Source organism: Sceloporus undulatus, chromosome 1, assembly GCF_019175285.1.
Source record: "Sceloporus undulatus isolate JIND9_A2432 ecotype Alabama chromosome 1, SceUnd_v1.1, whole genome shotgun sequence".
NCBI classification, from domain to species: domain Eukaryota; kingdom Metazoa; phylum Chordata; class Lepidosauria; order Squamata; family Phrynosomatidae; genus Sceloporus; species Sceloporus undulatus.
This window is the reverse complement of record NC_056522.1, coordinates 142303456-142320393: the sequence shown is the minus strand read 5'-3', so window position 1 is coordinate 142320393 and position 16938 is coordinate 142303456. Positions and strand designations below refer to the sequence as shown.

Below are 16938 nucleotides of genomic sequence, written 5' to 3'. Positions count from 1 at the left end.
AAAAATATTACCACATTGTGGCAACTATTCAGATCATCCCACTATGGGGATATGAGGATAAAAACTGGCCAGTGCTGCAGTCCCCCCCCCCCCACTCTGTTAAATGTTCACTGCATTACTCATTACCACCAAGCCAAAGTCTTAATTACTTTGTTATTTTTTCTTTAAAATACTTTTCAAAATACAGTGGGACCTCAGTATCCATGGACGTCAAGCCCCCCTCCCCCATTGTCCCTAATGGGTGTGTGTGCGTACAGGACCACACCATCAGTAGCAACAGCCTTCACTGTCCCCAGTGGTGGTGTGTACACATTGTGTGCCACCATTAAGGACAACGGGACTTGAGGTCCTGCAGATTTTGGTATCCGTGGGGGGGGGGGGGGGGGGTTCCGAACGGATCCCCCATGGATATCAAGGTCCCACTGTACTCACATGGTTCCAAATGGTCAAATTTCTCCCCAAATGTTCTCACCTGACCACACATACCCCACAAAATATCAAAAGTAATGAATAAATGTTTCTTTAGCTGCAAAAAGGTAACAAAACTACCAATTGTTGTATTACTTTTAAAATTTAAAGACATTAGTTAGTCCCAATATTTTGTGTTTAAGATCCTTATTTCCAGTGCTTTACTTCTAAACCCTAATTTGGAGTCTACTTCTTGAAAACACTTCTAATTCTCCCTGTTAGTTTTATGAAGAATTTACAGAAGTTTAAATTTTTATAAAAATATGAGTCAAATCAAATTTGAATGTGGCTATAGATAAAGAGTGTGATGCAAGCACTTACTGTATTCTCTATAACGACACTCTCATCAACCACACATCCACTTTTATCAAATGCAAAAGGGTTTGGCATTTGGTTTCATTTCACAAACAAAATTCTCAGTCATCTATACTGGCCAAATTAACTATTCCCTATACAGTACAAAGAAAAACACGTTGTACCTCCCTGCCACGTAGCTGTTAAAAATGAGGAATCTGTCAGAATAGGTGACCACCCTGATTCAGCACCACAAATGTCACTGAGTTCTGAGGGATTCAGATTCTTATTTTCAAGTGCTGAGTGCTCAGAATCCTCTGCCTTTCTTCCACATTCTGTTTTACTCTCATGCACCTTCCATTTAATTGACAAAGAAAGTGAAGGGTTTTTGGAAATTCTTATTTTTTAAAAAAGATAATGTAAATGGAACTCTGCTCCATCTTTAATCTCCTCTGCAGGCAGTGATATCACAAGGGGTGTGCAGGGTGTATGAATCACACTGGGTGACACCTCAGAAGAGGGGTGATACATGGTCAGGCCCTCCTCTTGCTGCAGGGAGTGTGTGGTGTTGCCGTTGATGCCCAGCCCTTTTAGCTTCACCTCTGCCCAGCTACTTCCTCATGAGGAAACCACACAGAGGCAAGTCCTTCCTCTCCCCTTCCTCACTTGTCTGGATACCTCCTGCATCCCTGGGTGGGTGGGCAGCCAAGTGAGCAAGTGGGGGAGGCCATCCCCCCCGCAGCCACCTCCCTGCATTGGGTAAAACCAAATCCAGGGATGCCAGAGATTTCCCCATGAATGATTTGTTGCTGGTTATTCTGGTTATTCCTGGGAGAAGTCATGTTTAATCACAATGCATGTGAAAATCTTCACCACGATCGTGCAAATATTGCTGGATAATGCCAGTTTAAACCCCCTATTTTCCCCACATGTGATAAAGTTGATAGCAGCAAAATCCCACTGAAAATGCAAAGCAGTTATAAGATTCTCACCACTTCAGTGGTGAGCCCCCCCCCCCCCCGCCAACTACATTGACCTCCTTGCTAGATAGATTAAGACAATAAGGTATGTATAGTATCAAGTCACCATAATGGGGAGAGGGATGACTAAACAACACTGCATCCAAGAACAACACAGATGGACAGGTTTCCCTAACAATGACATTATTTTCTCTAACACCCATTTGCGTGATTAGAATGCATTTTCAAGAACATGGTACCCGAGAATGTTTGGGTTGACTGACAAGACTGCAGGAAGGCTCAGTGGGGAGACACAAGTGTGTAACATTCACCTGTCCATTGGGAGATGCTCCAGATGTAGCTAAAAGCTCAGTTCTTTCCACTCCATAGCCATTGCGCATAACAGCTTTTGTGTCTTCATCTGAGTCCGCAAAGATGACAAACTCAGCTTTGAAAAGGTCTTCCTTCTCCATCTCCCCTCTGCTTGTGTTATGATCTTTGGGTTGGAATAGATTCTGGCCACCGTTTCGGCTACTGTTTCCTTTCTTTCCGCTCCCTGTGGTCTGGTCTTCAGCAGCTGTTCTGTGCTACAAAATAAAATGGTCCATGCTTACTTTGCTTAATAGGTAGAAGAACTAGGCATTTATCCTCCCAAATAATCCTGCAGCAGTTTGGAAAATAAGCCCAACAACTCAGAACCCTGTGAAGATGGGGAGTGTCAGAAAAGGAAAACTATCACACACAGGGAAAAGTGATTTGTTGGAATAACTGTTTTCCACTGTTAGCACCTACTGTCTTTCACCAACACCAACACAAATGTCTGTCTGATGAGCCTCACACAAGAGAATTCACTTGCCCCTTTCTGGCTACATGGAGACCAGAAGAAAAGCAGACAAATTAATTCACACGATATCAAGAGCAAGAAAGAAAACTAAGTGGAGGCAGGTGCAGTCAAGCAGAATGGAAGATCAGGCTTTTTCCTATCAGGGATGAAGGAGAGAGGATTCTGGCTGTGAGACAGACAACAACAAAACAATGGATCCCACGATAATCAGAGACAAATCTGGGGCAACCCTTGTATCTATCAAGGGAACAAAAGGGCTGCAAAAACCAGAACATTCCCTGAGCAGGCCTCACAAAGGAATTGCAGTTGGGGAGCCTGACTGTACTTGTTTTGGGGGGGTTGGTACAAAGCCTAATTGTTTTGTGATAGGGACTCATTTTCTGGTCCTTCAGATCCTTGTCCTTGACTCCTCAAATGCCAGAAGCTGACATGCTGTGGGTCCAGATGCAGAAGATATGTGGAGTACATCTGCAAGTTTGCTTCGACTTCAAACAAAATTATTCCCTCCATACAATAAACTCTTGAAGGAAACAGCCCAACAGACCTAATTCTACAAAATGTGCTCATATCAGGATTTCCCTTGGAAAAGCTATTTTGAGGACTCCAGCGCTAGAATTCCCCAACCAACATTTGCTAGCATGGTCAATGGCCATACTGGGATTCTGGAAGCTGTAGTTGAAAAAGGTAACTTTTCCAGATTCTGGGATTTCCATTCTTAATTTCTTGTGAGAACACAATTGGGGTATTAATATGTTACATTCCATACACCTATACCTTATTACATGGATTGTTGATCTACAAATTTGGGAAAACCAGACCAAGGCTTATGAAGGTTACATTTGCCGGGGTTTAAACAACGTAACAGTAGATATTGCCAGGAAAATGTCCTGCTCAATCCAGCAAAGCACACTTCTAGGGTATTTCATATATATGGTTACTTTATATGTTACATCTCTCACATGTCTCTAGCACACTACAAGCATGCTTCAGATATGATTGGCTACAGATCACATCTGACCTTTAACTTTCTGGTTTTGCTGACAGCCTTTGGGTGTACAATATATTGGCTACAAGAGCCTTTCCTTCCACTTAAATGACCTTGGGTCAAGCTATTTTTTACTTTTACAATGTAGCTAGCTACTATATGGCTCTCCCATCCTTTCTTACTTGTTGGTTGGAGGGAGGGATAATGAGTTTTGTCCCCATATTGCTGCATTTTACGGTATTTTACTTCATTGCTGTATTTTACTGTTTTATTGTTATATTTTACAGTGTTGTAAGCCGCCTCGATCCTACCAGAGAGGCAGGGTAACAATAACATTTCTATTCTATTCTCTCCTCTGTGTGTGTGTGTGTGCATGTATGTGTTATTCCTCAGCCATCCCTCACAACCAGAGCTAACAAACAGCTTCTGAGACAAGGGACAGAGAGAGAGAGAGAGAGAGAGAGAGAGAGAGAGAGAGAGAGAGTATATGCCCTGATTCATACCCCATTTTGCAAGCCATGAGCCTGAAAATCTGGGGATGAAGGGTAGGAAGAGAGGGGGGGTTACCTTGTTTTGTAAGCTATGAGCTTTGGAAATCCTGAGGATGAAGGGCAGAGAGAGAGAGAGAGTGCATGCTGAGGTTTGTTTCCCATTTTCTATGCCAATACAGTGACCCTTGGCAGAGGCCCAGAGAGGGAGATGTAGGGAGGGAAATGGTGTTTTGTTTCCCCCTTTAGATCTTTTGTAACATGCCCCAGTGTCTGACCCTCAACTTATCCACAGGTCATATCAAAATCCATGATTTTGGCCCCCCAAAACTGCCCTTGACCTATACATGAGGTCAACTTATACACAAATATATATGGTAGTGTCTACTTGAATGACAGTTCTAACATATCCTATGGATGATCTTGTAGATATTCTAACCTGAACGAGCAATGCACATGCTGCATGGCAGCACAATGGCCTTCCTTATCTTATGCTTCTTATCTGTCTTCTGTAAAGACACATATCTGTTTGGAGACTGTAATCCAGTAGGGAAGTGTGACACTCCATTTATACACATTATATCCAATCTTATAATCCTCAAACTATACTTAAATTTAATTATAATGTAGTAGTTGGAAAGAGACATATTTTGAGACTACTTGAAAGATTCTTCACACTTCCTACCCCCATATCTTACAGAACGATACAATTTTTAAAAAGGTGCCTTACTCTGTTTCTAGTATTTTCCTGGTAGTTCTTATCCACAGGTCTCCCTCCAGTTCCAACAAAAGAGCATGGGGTATCGGCAATATGGTGCTGAGTTGGTAGGCTTCCAAATGTTGGAACAAATGTGAACCTCAGGAATCCAGATTCAGAAGGTACCTACAATACATATCACAGGCATACTTAGGGGAGGACATGAACCATACCAAACCCACCCTGCAGCCATTTCACTGGAGCTGATGGTAGAAGAACCTTTCCTCTGAACAATATATGGATGTAGGCAATTTCATTTTTCTGTTCACATTTTGTTCTGTTCCTATTTCCCAGTTTATATTGACCTATTACATCAACTGAGGCTTGACTGGAACATACCATCTCAAAGCTGTAAACAGTTCACCCAGGCATAGAACAAGCCTTGCATAGAAGGCCACAAAAGGACAGAAGTACACAATTAGTCCCAAAATCATTTTGAATACAATAAATTCGTGTGTGTGTGTGTGTGTGTGTAGCCTAAAAAGCTCTTAATACAAATGCCATGTAAGCCTAAATTAAGAAGTCTATTGTGTTCTATGTTGTGTCCTCCAACTGTCATGATTTGGCAGGGACAGTCCTGGCTAATGCTTTGTTTTCAGCTGTTTTTAAAATGTCCCAGTTTTTCTCTCCTTTTTCTACTCCCCCCCCTTTTCTTCAGCTTATTTCTGTTGCTACAAACAGAGTTCAAAGTGCAAAACTAGTTTGCACTCATTAACTTGGAAGGGAGGAGAGGAAAGGAGGGGCAGAATCTTGCCCTTCCAAGTGGACTCAGGCAACTGCAAACTGTTGTAGCTTCCCCTAGTTTGTCTGTTCTTCCTCATTATTACCTCCATATTCTGATGTTGGTTGGCCACATGTGTCCTGGTTTTCATCTGTGAAACATTGACGATTGTGATATGTACCTCTATAAAAAGAGGCTGTGTCTAGGCCCTGCAGTTCTACAAAACCTGTACCGTCTCACTGTGAGCTAGAAAAAATAGTCCCATTTCCTTGGAAAAGAAGAAGGCAAAAAGGCCAAGACCAGCATGTAACTGTTTCATAGCATCACTGTACTTTGCTTGAGTTTAGTGTACCCTGTAAGAAGGCTGTAAATACAACTGTAATCTGAAATGCAACTAGTAGCATGAGATAAATAAGAAGCTTGGTTGTTCTCTCTCTGAGAAGACAAGAATGTTTCTCTTCTTTTTGTCCTCCCAAGCCTAGGAATGTCATCTCAAAGCTTCTACAAAGACAATACTGCTGATTATGTAGCCTACAACACTGAGAGTTTCCCTTTGTATAAGTCTTGGGAAGGAGAGAAAGAGCACCTTGCACAAGAACTTGAAGGCCCAGGTGGAGCTGAGAGAACATTGTGATGTCTCAGGGACGTAGCCAGGATTTTAGGAAGGGGGGGGTCCAGACTAAGTGCCACCATTATATTGGGGCTTGGGTACGGCGGTGCAGCAGCACACACCATTCATTTTTCTAATGGAAGGGGGGGTCCGGACCCCAAGAACCCCCCCCCCTTGGCTACGTCCCTGGATGTCTAACAGTACAGACCTAGGGACCATATGCAAGGCTGAAAGGAGGTGAGAACAGTCCCATTGCTTATATAGTCTGTCACTGCTTCTCCCCTAAATCTGTTTGTTATCAATAAAACTATAACTTGTACTTTCATTGACTGAAAAGAGATTTTGTAGCACCTTGAAACTAACTAGGCAAAAGAAGTAGCATAAACTTTTGTAGACTCTGGGCCCGAACAGACAGGCCAAATGAAGCGGCTTTGGGCCATTTTGGAAGTGTGCTATTTAAATGATGCACACAACCTAAGAGGCCAGACGCCACGCCAAAACTGTGCTCCAGTCCTAAGGACCGCACCGTAGCTTTGGTGCAGCTTCCTACTTCTTAGGATATGTGCATCATTTAAACAGCACACCTCCAAAATGGCCTAAAGCCACTTAATTTGACCTGTCTGTTCAGGCCCTTGGTCTAGTTCCTCAGATGCATGGAATGAACAGCCCAGGATGGACCTTTATAATCAGTCTGTATGAATAGCCATAGAAATGCAAAATGTGTGGTTATCTGATTTGCATAGTGCTATTCTGGACTAACATGATATTCCAGACTACATCTCTAAATTTTATTGATTGCGTTTTACTTCAGTGTATCCTTTGCACCTAAACTGAGCAGGATCTGAGTGGATCAGACCCTCCAGATATAGAAGCCTGCATAGAAAGCAAATAAACCCAAACGGAATGAATGCTTCAATCCATCACAAAAATGTTCTTCCAGGGGAGGTTTTTTATTTTTATACCATCCTGCAACATTCACAGAATTGTCCAGGGAATAGAAATAAAGTCATCTATTTCTAAAGACACACACATCGTATTTTCCCATCACTACTTCTGGGTGTTTTTTTAAAGAAAAAGAAAACCATTAAGAAGGAGAAACCTGGAATGCCTACACAAAGAGTTTTGACTGGTAGTTCTAGAAGCCATTTATTTGGAAATCTGGTTTTTCTTTCCTCCTTGTACATTTTCAGCAACACACCATTACATTCTTACTATTCAGTATAACGTTTCAGTTAAAAGGATGATGCATAGTTCAAATTCAATTTCATGTCATTCTGCTAAATGATAGAAATATGCCCTTTTATGAGTGCCCTAAAATATAGCCATTAGACAGGATGCATTTTATACTTTTGAAGTTTGCAGCACCATTTTACAAGAAGCATATAACTCATTTTTTAAAAAAATATATATTTAATCAGCTTAGCTCCTGACACATTGGAAAATGTGAAGCAGATAAAGGCTTCAGTTAGACACCTTTATTACTCCTTAAAATGAGTGAGCAAAATGAAGTCTACGGCAATTTCACAACTGAGGCTACATAATCTGAGCCAGTGTAATATTGCTGTACAGTTTACCAGAAGAAAATTCAATTAACAAACACTAGAATTTAATTTTTTGTTCAAAGTGACCAGGAAAACATTCATGAAAACAAGTGCTGGTTTAAGATCTCCCAGCTGAGACTTCATAGATGTAACATTCTAAAACTTTTTAGCTCTTAACTGTGTGAAGCAAAAGTGAGAGCCAGTGTAGGGTAGTGGTTTCAGTGTTGGACTGTGACTCTGGAGAGCAAAGTTCAATTCCCTGCTTGGCTATGGAAACCTGCAGGGTGACCTTCGGTGAGTTACACACTTTCATCCTGAGAACACCCTGTGATAAGGTTCCCTTGGTGTTGCCATAAGTCAGAAATTACCTGAAGGCACACAATAATAACAACAGCAACAATTATGTTTAACAAGTAGAGTGCCAGATCTTGTTGGACTTCAAATCCCATCAGTTCATCTTTATGGTATAGGCCAGCACAAAGTCCCGTCATCTCTTGGCTATGCTGGCTAGAGCCAAAAGGAGCTACTCTCCACCAACATTTGGAGGGCACACCTTCCAAGTTAGTGCTATATTCTTTCTTTCTTTCTTTCTTTCTTTCTTTCTGCATCGATAGCAGTAGAAAATGGCTTGCCTCAACAATAGTTGATTAAACAAAATAAGGGAAAAATGGGCCAGGACACAGTAGCGACCATTTATATTTGTCCTGTAAATATTTCTGCCCTTTTCCCAGGGAATTTCACAGCAGTGAAACAATAGAGCTTTGTGATACTGCAGACTCATTTACTGGGACATGAGATCATTTTGTCAGCTGCATCCTTGCTGTTGGTAAATTATATGTGGTGTAAACAGCAGAGGGGTTGTTATTGCAAAATGAGGCCAGAAGCCCTAGTAATAAAAGAGATTAAGGTAGCACATTACTCTGGGGAACATCACTACCCTAAGCATCTGTCACTCACTTGGAGGACACCAATCAGTGTGGGATCATAAGTTGACCTTAAGTTTAAGGTTTAAAGATGTGGGGCCACTCAGACATTAGATCAGAAGCCTGATTTATTAGATGCTAGCTGTCCATGCAGAAGAAGGATTTTTATCAGGGTGATTCATGCATTCCAATATATCTGGAAAACACTTGTGTTCTACTTTCATAAAAGAATTGTAGTAATGATGCTTTTGAAAATGTTCTTCATCTTAAAATACTATTTGCCAGCAGATCTGTCATTAAAAATGAACAAATCTCAGTTTTGCTCATTCTCATACTGTGCTTTTTTTTAAAAAAAAAAAAAATCAAGATCCGACACATTTATAAAGAAATTAGCTCATTTTGCTAACTTCATATAAAAATTAGTCAAGCAAATTTTTCAAGTATGTGCATTGACCAAATTCAATAGGTACAAATATTCTCAGTAGTGAGGGGAGCACATCCCGTCTGCTTCCCCTTCAAGAAGAAAAGATCATCTCAAAAAGAGGCAGTAGCCCTCGGTTCCATTTCAGAACCATAACCTCACAGGGATTGAAAGTAAAACTTGGAAAAACCTAAGCACACAAGTCAAAACCTTCTTGATGTGTGAATCTGTCAACTTCATTTTCTCCCACATTCAGTTCTTTTTTTAAAATGTCAAATTCCTTCTCTGAAATTGATGAAGAAATTTGCAAATTTGGAAAATAGTTATTAAAAAGCATCAGATCCATCCTTATATGTAATAACCAGAGTTTCTCAGACAGCTTACCATTTCAGAGATCTATCAAAAAGTCAGGAATACATGTTACACTTTCCATCTAAGAAGCTCATACAAACAGCTTCCATTCTGGGTTATCAGAATTATTAAAATGGCATTCTCAGTTCTCCCAGTCCAGATCTGAATGGTGTACTGGCCTTTCTTTTCTTCACTCTCTGTATCGTACAGATAAGGGGATGACCAAGTATGTTCCACATAATGAGGTTATAATGTGGGTATTTGAGTGTAAGAAAAAAATAGTTGCCTCCTTTTCCTGTAATATTTCAATTGTTCGTTAACAAGCTGTAATGCTAAGCAAGAAACAAAGGTAGTCACAATCCAGGCAAACTCTTTATGTGTGTGGGAAGCATACTTACATCTGCAAACATGAGAAGAGGTGCCTCAAATGAAAAATCAGAAACTTAATTTTTAAGAAAAAATGTATATAATGATGTGGTGAAACCACCCATAGCGGAGGGGTGTTGGAACAATATTCTGGATCCCAGAATATCATCTCATCACTAGTGCTCAATTATAGATGACTTCACCATGTATTTCTATATTTTTGTTGAAGTAACGTACATAATGTGTCCCAGATAACATCACCACCATTTAAAACAACCTCTTCTTCCTTCATGAAATCAATGCAACACTTCAAGCCCGAACTTAAGCATGTCACGTCCACTTGAAAGGTAGCCTTCTGAGTCCAGTCCTTTGCCATACTAAGATTAAGGATTTCCATCATAAAAATAAATATTTATACTAGAAACAACAATACAATGGCTTGAAATTGAAAATCATGCTGCATAGCAAATTCACCAATTTGCCTATTACCATATTGAAAAAGACAATATGTAAAAACCTGCTGGGGGAAAACCCCCACTCAGATTCATACCTGCAGAATATTCTTTTACCTCACTCAGTTCTCCATGATATGCTGGTTGGAAAGGGGCAAATCTCCAGGCATTAAATATCTGAAGCAGATTTGGAGTATATTGCTATCAACCTAAAGTAAAGCACTCTAGACATTATTTTAATGGGATTCTATGGAGTAGGCAGCTTGTGTGGGCAGATGAAGAATTTCAGGCATAAAGACTCGATTTGTTCAACTGGAAACACAATGCTATAAAAGCAGACCAGCTGCCTCCCAATGTTGAGAGATGTTCATAAATGATATCCATTAGGCAAAAGAGATCAAACTAAAGTGTTATACTTGTAAAGCCTTTATTTTTTAATATTAAACATACTCTGTGCATTAGAGTAAAAAGAACCTACTGATCCTTGGAAGGCATTTTGATGTAACTTCAGACAGTCCTGTTCAGAACGGAGTATTGCCAACTTTGCACTTTAAGAATTAAAAAAATCTTGGAAAAGTTTTCACTACAATATTTCACCTTCACAATGTAAATCCTGGCTAGAGATGTGTGTCAGCTTCCACACAGAAACTCTGGAAACTGCACCTATGTCTCTGAAATTCTTCAGGTTTGATACTTGAAACCATACCAATGCTGGTCATTTTCAGAGCAAGGAACTGAGGAGGGTGAACACATTATTTCCTCCCTTCCTTCCTTCCTTCTCTCCAAATGCCTATTCATGCAGACCCTCCCAAGACCTGTTTCTCAGAAAGTGGGGGGCTGTACAGACCGCCCCTAAACCACACACCATGGCCCCGATCTTGCCTTTCCGTGGCACAAAAATCAGCTCCTTTCTGTGCCACTGAAAAGGTGCCATAGCCGCCAGTGCCGTGGCTTTTCAATGCTCCTTTGGTGCTGCGTCATCTAGATGCAGCACCAGTGGAATGCGGAGACACTGCCTGCCATGTGATGTGGCATGCGGCATCACGCTGACCTGGGGGCAGAGTTGGAGCATACGTCATGTGAATGCCATGCCGCAGCTACACCCCCAGGCCAGCCTTAATGGCCAGTATGTACAGCCTCTTGGTGACCTTTTTACCTTCAGAAGAGACAACTATGCCTATATGTAGTCTGAAAGCGAATCAAGCCTGAACTCTCACTGGAAGCCAAGTTTTTTAAACTGGGGCTATCATACTTTGGCCATATCATGAGATGACAATTGGATAAGACAACAATACTTGGCAAAATGGAAGGCAGTAGAAAAAGAGGAAGCTGGCACTACAGGCCAGTGTGGCTGCACAGCAAACTCAAGGAGAAAGTGAAAAGAATGAAAGGAAGGACAAATCACCAAGGAAGAGTGCAGGTGTGCAGTCCAAACTTGCAGAAATAGTATAAGGAAAGCTAAATGGTTATAATAAATTGTGACTGGCTGGGCAAGCAAGGAGCAACAAAAAGGGTTTTTTTGGATAACATTCAAGGCAAGAGAATGATGAAGGACACAGTAGGGCCACTGTTCAGTAAGGATGACAAAATGCTAATGGATCACAATAAAAAGGCAGAACTATTCAATACCTGTTTTGTTTCTGTGTACTTAAATGCATCAACAGAGACCTTGGCAAATAAAGATTGACAGGGAGTTAGTCAGGAATTATCCAGCTGAGTTATTCCCAAACTTTGGTCCTCCAAGTGTTTTGGACTTCAGCTCCCTGGAGCCCTAGCCAGCTTGGCCAGCAGCCAGGAATTCTGGGAGCTGAGGTCCAAAACATCTGGAGGAACAAGTTTGGGAACCATTGTGAAATGAGTGGACCAGATGAACTGCATCCTAAACAACTGAAGGAAATTACTGATGTAATCCCTGAACTAGTTACCATCATTTTTGAGAAATCTTGGTAAATACATGATGTTCCAAAGAATGGGAGAAGGGGAAATATTGTCCCTCTCTTAAAAAAAAAAAAAGGTGGGGGGAGATACGATCCAGGAAATCATAGACCAGTCAGCCTAACCTCAATATCAGCAAAAAATTTAGAACAGATTATATAGAAGTCTGTAAGTACAGTATCTTGATCACAATCAGTAGGAGCCAGCAAGAATAAACCATGCCAAACCAAACTAATTTTTTACCAACATACTCCCTGAACTAGTTACAATCTAACTAGTTCTAATTGACCCTGCTTTATTTCTCTGCTAGACCCTGTATGGGATGGAATGATGTGGGACTAGTTGTTGCTCATCTTCTGCTTGTGAATACTAATTACTCTCTTTCTGAGATACATCACATCTCTCACATTCCTAGCTGCCAGAGGATTAAGAGGACAATTATCTTGAGTGACATTGTTGAGAACTAGGTTGTTGCTTCAAACCATAATGAGCTTTTGGAGCAAAGAAAAATCAATGAAGAGTTGTCACCTTCTTCTCCTGCGGGCCAGCCCTACCATTAAACAGAAGGAGTCATCTGCCCCCAGCAGCAGATTTGAAAAAGACAGAAAATTGTTAACTATTAATCCATTATTGTATTTTTACTACAGGAAAGCTGGAGAGAGGTGGTTGAAGGATGTGTCTGTGTATTGCCCCTGGTGTCAAAATAATTTGGTTGGCCTTAGGAACTGGGTACTATCACTTTGGGGAGACAGGCATCTGTGGGTTTTTTTTTAGTTATTTATTTTTGTTCCACCTCAGGCATGAAGCTGCCTTAGTCCATGGCAATCACCCCGTCTAATAAAAGTTTCCAAACTTTTGAGCCAATATTTGACACTTCTAACAAGGAACACAGTAACCTATAGGTTTTTTTTTGGGGGGGGATGGTTGGGCTATGTGGCCATGTTCTGGAAGAGTTTATTCCTGATGTTTTGCCAGCATCTGCGACTGGCATCTTCAGAGAAACAGTAAGCTATGTTTACCATTAATCACTGCAGAAAAGTCAACATAATTAGCCCCTTTGGGAATATATCAAGCATATCACAAACAATTGGCAGCTTGCATCAGTAGGAAGCCTTCCCTTTCATACACCAACATCTTCAGCTATAACTGTCACAGAACTGAGCACTAAAGCATGGTGTTTATCTCCAGACTGTGTGTCTACTTTAGGAAGATGATTAGTTTTAGGGAGTAGAGCAGAAATCATATCAAATTACAAAAGAATATTTGTCTCAGAATATGCATTTTTTTTTGTCAGTTTGATTATATAGTTTGAGTCTCCCTTAACCAAAATGCCTAGGACTAGAAGTGTTTTGGATTTTGGAGTTTTTCAGATTTTGGGATATTTGCAGATATCTTGGAGATGGGATTTGAGTCTAAACATGAAATTCACTTATGTTTTGTATATACCTTATACACTTGGCCTGAATGTAATTTTATACACAATATTTTTAATAATTTTGTGCCTGAAATAAGGTTTGTGTACATTGAACCATTAGAAAGCAAAGGTGTTATTATTTCAGTCATCCATGTGAACATTTTTGGAAGATTTTGGTTTTCAGAATTCCAGAGAAGAGATATTCAACCTGTATATTAATTGGAAGAAAGTTCTCTTACTTCAGTCTCTTTGGCCCGTTACAAACGGACCTTTGTGGCACCCCCGTCATGTGCTAGGGGTTGGCCAAGGACCTAGCGTCCATACCAGCCTCACCCCAGCACGTGACGGGGGCGTAATAATGGCGGCGCCCTATACACACGGGCGCCACCATTTTGACCTATCGGACGCATAGCGTCCATACATCGCACCATGGATGTGACGCCGCAAGTGCGTGAGTAGCGCCTCACAGCGTCCCATCCGGGGCGCAAGAAGAAGCGCCATTTTGGCGCTTCTTCTTCGCTGCGTCCGGGAACCGCACGGTTTGGCTGCTGCGGTTCCCAGATGCAGCAACCGGCGGCGGTGGCAGAGCGCCACTTTTTGGTGGTCTGTAACCCGCCTTTGAGTACTTTTTTGGTTTGCTCCTGCCTTAATTTCTCACTCCCCACCATAACATGAGGTCCAAAAGCTAAATAGATTATAGATCAAGCCCTACTGGGAGTGGGACTTTTGACTGAATAAACTTTGGACAGGTATTGAACATTGGAGTGCGACTCTGGAGACCAGGATTCAAATCCCCACTTGAGCATAAAAACTACTGGGTGACCGTGGGAAAGTCACATTATCTCAGCCTCGGAAGAAGGCAATGGCAAACCTCCCTAGAAGAAACTTGTCTTAGGGTCACCATAAGTCAAAAATGACTTGAAGGCACACAACAAGGTATTACTCACTTGATTGATTATTAAGGATATAAGAAGAGACCTATTGGATCAGACTGGAGGCCTATCTAGTTGGCATTCTGTTTTTACAGTAGTCTTGCTTTCCCCAGCAAGTCTCAAATTCAGAGGCACATTACCTTCAGAGGATGGCTAGTAACTGTTAGCTACCATTCCCTTTTGCTTCAAAGGGAAAATAAAAAAGAGGAAATATCCCCTTTATATTTCATATTATAAACAGTTCAAAACATTTTGAATTACACTGGCCAGGCTATTTGGCATCTCTTGGGTAAATGCCCAGCAGGCATGGCATACTGAATATTCTAGTGAAGGTGCTGGAAAAACAAAGGAGATATAATAGAATGATATTGGTGGAGTGTACTGATCTATTTATAGTTGAACTTTGCTTCAGCATTGATGATGGGACAGGTTCCTCCATTGCACCTGATCTTGTGAGGCTAGATTAGGAGGTTCACAACAGGGCTGTGTGGTGGACACAAACTTCTCCTCCGCTAGGGGTTGAACAAAAGGGTATAGTAGCCAGGCTGATCCCATTGCCTCCTAGCACCTGCTACCTGCACCGCTTCCCTCATTTTTCCTAATGCTGAATCTGGCCCTGAGAACTTTAGTTTGGTGAGGGTGCTAAGAACATTTTTAGAGATTCCTAGCATAGCGTTCTTTGTAAAACTAACTAAAATTTACCAGGATTACCTGGGAAGAAGAAATAACTTTTTAAATCTTTATGGGTATGCCACAGAGTTACCACCCTCTCCACACAGGGCAGGAATCAGTCTGCTTTTATTTCCTTGTTTTGCGGGTACTAAAATTGAGCTTGATGGTGGTTAATTCCTAATTTAGATTATTTGTTGAATTCTCCTCTGAAGACTGGCTTCCTCAGTACTATAGCCATGGTTCAGTCCACTAGAGAGAGTCATGTCATAGTTGTTGTTGCTGGGATCAGGTTCTGCTACTATTCTTAGACTTCCACACCCTGTGATGGAAGGTGAACATACTATACTGTTGATGATGAGTCATACTGATGACAGAGTTACTAACAGCAGCACAATGTGAGGTTTCAGCAAATAAACAACTCTTGCTCCATTCCTTGTTGGGGAATGGCAAAAAAAAGGGACAAAACATCTGAATGATTATGCAGATCGGATGCCAGCCTCTCTCCCATAACGATTACCTTAATAGCTAATTAGGTTTAAACAAGAAGGGCAATTAGAGAGGGCAGCATTTGGTAAATTCTGCTAATTTGATGCAACCACAGTTCAAATATCTGAGCTGGGAGCCAATCCAAGAGTGCAAGTACTGACACAGTGCTGACAAAACCAGCATTCGTTAAATGCAAAAAGAGAGGGCATGATCCAGTTAAATGTCTAAACATGATTAAATACATTTTTTCAGTCTCCCCATTAATATTAATGAGATTTTTAAAGTGCTTAATTTGGACAGGATTGCTCCTGTGCTGCAAAATGAGTTATCTATAGGGCACATTTATTCCTTGATAAGCAGGGTGAGTGTTGGCCTTGGACAATTTCCCATCCAACATGTCAGTCCTGTGATCTTTCATGGAAGAACTCACCTGGGGCCCATCCAGGGCTTGTCTACATTAGCAATATATTCCAAATTTCCCCCAGGCTGGCCACATGGAGTTTACACCATCCTGCCCCAAACCCCTGAATCAGATCCAGACTGTTTGCACAACACCCAGACCCAGTCTGGAATTTCTACCCCTTGTCTTGAATTTTAAAAACTAACCCTTTATTCTGGGTTTTCCAGAAAACCCAGAGCAATACATGGCAGTGACAGATGTCAAAGGAGGCAGCCAGTCCCTCAGCATCCTTGCCACAGCCACCCATTGTCTTCAATAGCTAAGGGGGTGAATTTGGGGGGAATGCAGGGGCTTGAATACTCTAGGGGCAGCCCAATGCATTCTGGCAAGTGTAGGCAAAGCTCTCAGGCATCTTTCTGGCAGCAGGCAGGGACCATGTTATTTGCCCAGTCTTTTATCTTTTGTCAACCTGTTTTATTTGGAGGCTGCTTTGACAGAGTTGTTCTTTTAGCTTATTTTAAGGCATTAGTCTATGCATATTTATTCTGATAACTGAAAACTGGATACACATGCTTCTCAGGACAGTCTTTGAGACCTAGGAGATCAACATTGCTGAGGAGAAAACATAAAGGATGGCAAATTACACTTTCTCAGCCTCTGAGGCAGGCAAAGGCAAACCCCCTCTGAACAAATCTTGCCAAGGAAACCCCATGATAGGGTTGCCTTAAAGTCACCATAAGTTGGAAATGATGTGAAGAAACGCATCAACAGCAACAAATTTCCAGTGGCAGCTCCCATGTACGAATAGCAACCATGTCAATCTGCTCCAGGTTTTAGGCCAGCTCTAAAGGAGCTACCCAAGGAGCTGAATATGTGTGAGAGAAGAAAGCTCTCTACAGTTTATACTCAAATCCAGACC

The 16938-nt window shown here is 41.4% G+C and overlaps 1 protein-coding gene across 4 annotated transcripts in view; it reads right to left on the bottom strand.

Annotated features, from left to right (window-relative positions):
• The window catches only part of LOC121919719 (muscular LMNA interacting protein), a 59019-nt gene that overhangs the window by 32015 nt on the left and 10066 nt on the right, over positions 1-16938 (bottom strand). For 3 of the 4 annotated variants that reach the window (XM_042446576.1, XM_042446579.1, XM_042446577.1), the window contains exons 2-3: positions 4769-4921; positions 2054-2308 (exon numbers count right to left, since the gene is read on the bottom strand). In XM_042446576.1, coding sequence (XP_042302510.1) covers positions 2054-2308; positions 4769-4921 — 408 coding nt within the window. The remainder of the gene's footprint in view (positions 1-2053; positions 2309-4768; positions 4922-16938) is intronic. The other variant, XM_042446578.1, reaches the window with a different exon arrangement.